The sequence below is a fragment of the Brassica oleracea genome, chromosome C6 (assembly GCF_000695525.1).
Source record: "Brassica oleracea var. oleracea cultivar TO1000 chromosome C6, BOL, whole genome shotgun sequence".
NCBI lineage: Eukaryota > Viridiplantae > Streptophyta > Magnoliopsida > Brassicales > Brassicaceae > Brassica > Brassica oleracea.
The window spans coordinates 22220021-22221675 of record NC_027753.1 but is presented as its reverse complement, the minus strand read 5'-3'; the positions used below and the strand labels follow the sequence as shown (position 1 = coordinate 22221675).

Here is a 1655-nt window from a genome sequence, read left to right as displayed (position 1 = left end):
GAAACAGCGCTCACACATGTTGTCATCCTTAGTCATATCAAGGTGCCACAAGCAGAGACATTGTCGCCACACATGTGTTGCACATTGGCATCTGTACAATGACGAAACAAACTTTGAAATGAACAACGCCCTATTTTGGCGGAACTCGTCAGAATGCCACAAACCCCATCCCATTTCACAGATCGCACTAGTTTCCCTATCCTTTTAACTCATTCTCTTGGAATACCATTAAAATACTGCCCATCACACAAAAAGATTGCTTGAGTAATTGCGTGTGTATACACAGCATGCTCATATCCTGCATCTGCTGCATGCTTCATGAGAGAAAGACCTTCTTGAAGGTCGAATGTGAAGTAGAACTGTACACCCTTTATATAAAGTGTGCTTGGATTTCCCTCAGCGTAGCAAGATTTCAACAACTGCGAAGGCATATTGAGTCCCCAGGGAACGTATAACACATCGTAAAAATAGTATACACCACGCCGCTCTGCTAATGCTTTCATCGACTTGGACGATGCTTTGAGGCCATAGAGATCTTGGAAGGAGTTACGGGCCACACGTTCAACCACCAACGCCTGAATTTCTTCAGGCAATTCAAGAAGAGGGAAATATTTCATTTAGATAGAGAGAGAAGTTGTGTAAAAAATATAGAGTTGAACATATAATTGTTCGAGAAATGCCTTATTTATTCAGCCGTAATATAAATTCTTTCAATTAATCAGTCGTTTATTGACTTAGCGACGTTTCTTATTTTGAACGGAAATTATAACTGTTGCATTTGAAAACAGAAACCCAGCCGTAATGCAAATACATGAAATCCCTAATCCAGCCGTAATATATATAAATGAAAACTAAAACCCAGCCGTAATTCAAATATATGAAAATCCCTAATCCAGCCGTAATATATATAAGTGAAAACAAAAACCCAGCCGTAATTCAAAAACATGAAAATCCCTACAACACTTGCTTACATCACACAAGTTTTCCCATTATGGCCACTCTGTCTACATCGAGAACATGTGTGTTCTTTCCTAAGACGTTTGTTTTGAAGTGCAACTTCTAAAGCAGATTTCACCCTATTTTTCTTAGGTCTTCATGGTTGTTGACAAATATACGGGGGCAAGCACGGTTGGTTTGCCACGATTTCTGGAACAGGTTGAGCTAAGTCAGCCGGCATGATAGATTCAGCGTATGCGCTCACCAAATATTCACTGTTATAGTAAGGACTGCACAGAGATATACGACAAACATTGTTGTACTCTGCAGCTGCGATTGCGTGTACACATGGTAATTTCTCGCGTTCGAAACGCCGACATGTGCACTTTCGCTATACCAAATTAACAACATTTAAAGACTCGCTAGAAGATCCATATTTAACTTCAGTGTGATGATCATCAATCCTTTGGACCGTTAATTCTCTGGCGGCAGTTACACGACCCTATTAACAAAAAAAAATATGAAACAACTGAGTTATTACATATTACGGCTGATTTAAAAATTATAAAGGCTGAATTATTAATTTTATAAAACGGCTGACTTAAGAATTTTATGAATTTTAAAGACAGCCTTATTTTTACTATTACGACTGACTTACATGTAGTAGTTTCTCGACACCACGCATAAGCGTCGTTGGCTGCGATCTGGCATCCTCTCTC

General features: G+C 39.2%; 1 protein-coding gene across 1 annotated transcript; it reads right to left on the bottom strand.

Moving 5' to 3' along the window:
* Window positions 1–209: 209 nt before the first annotated feature.
* Window positions 210–617, bottom strand: LOC106297747 (F-box protein At2g35280-like). The gene has a single exon (XM_013733927.1). The coding sequence runs from the start codon at window positions 615–617 to the stop codon at window positions 210–212; it is 408 nt and encodes a 135-aa protein (XP_013589381.1).
* Between the last annotated feature and the right edge of the window lie 1038 nt (window positions 618–1655).

Coding starts and splice junctions, on each gene's coding strand:
- LOC106297747 (XM_013733927.1), bottom strand. CDS start 617: ATGAAATATTTCCCTCTTCTTGAATTGCCTGAAGAAATTCAGGCGTTG.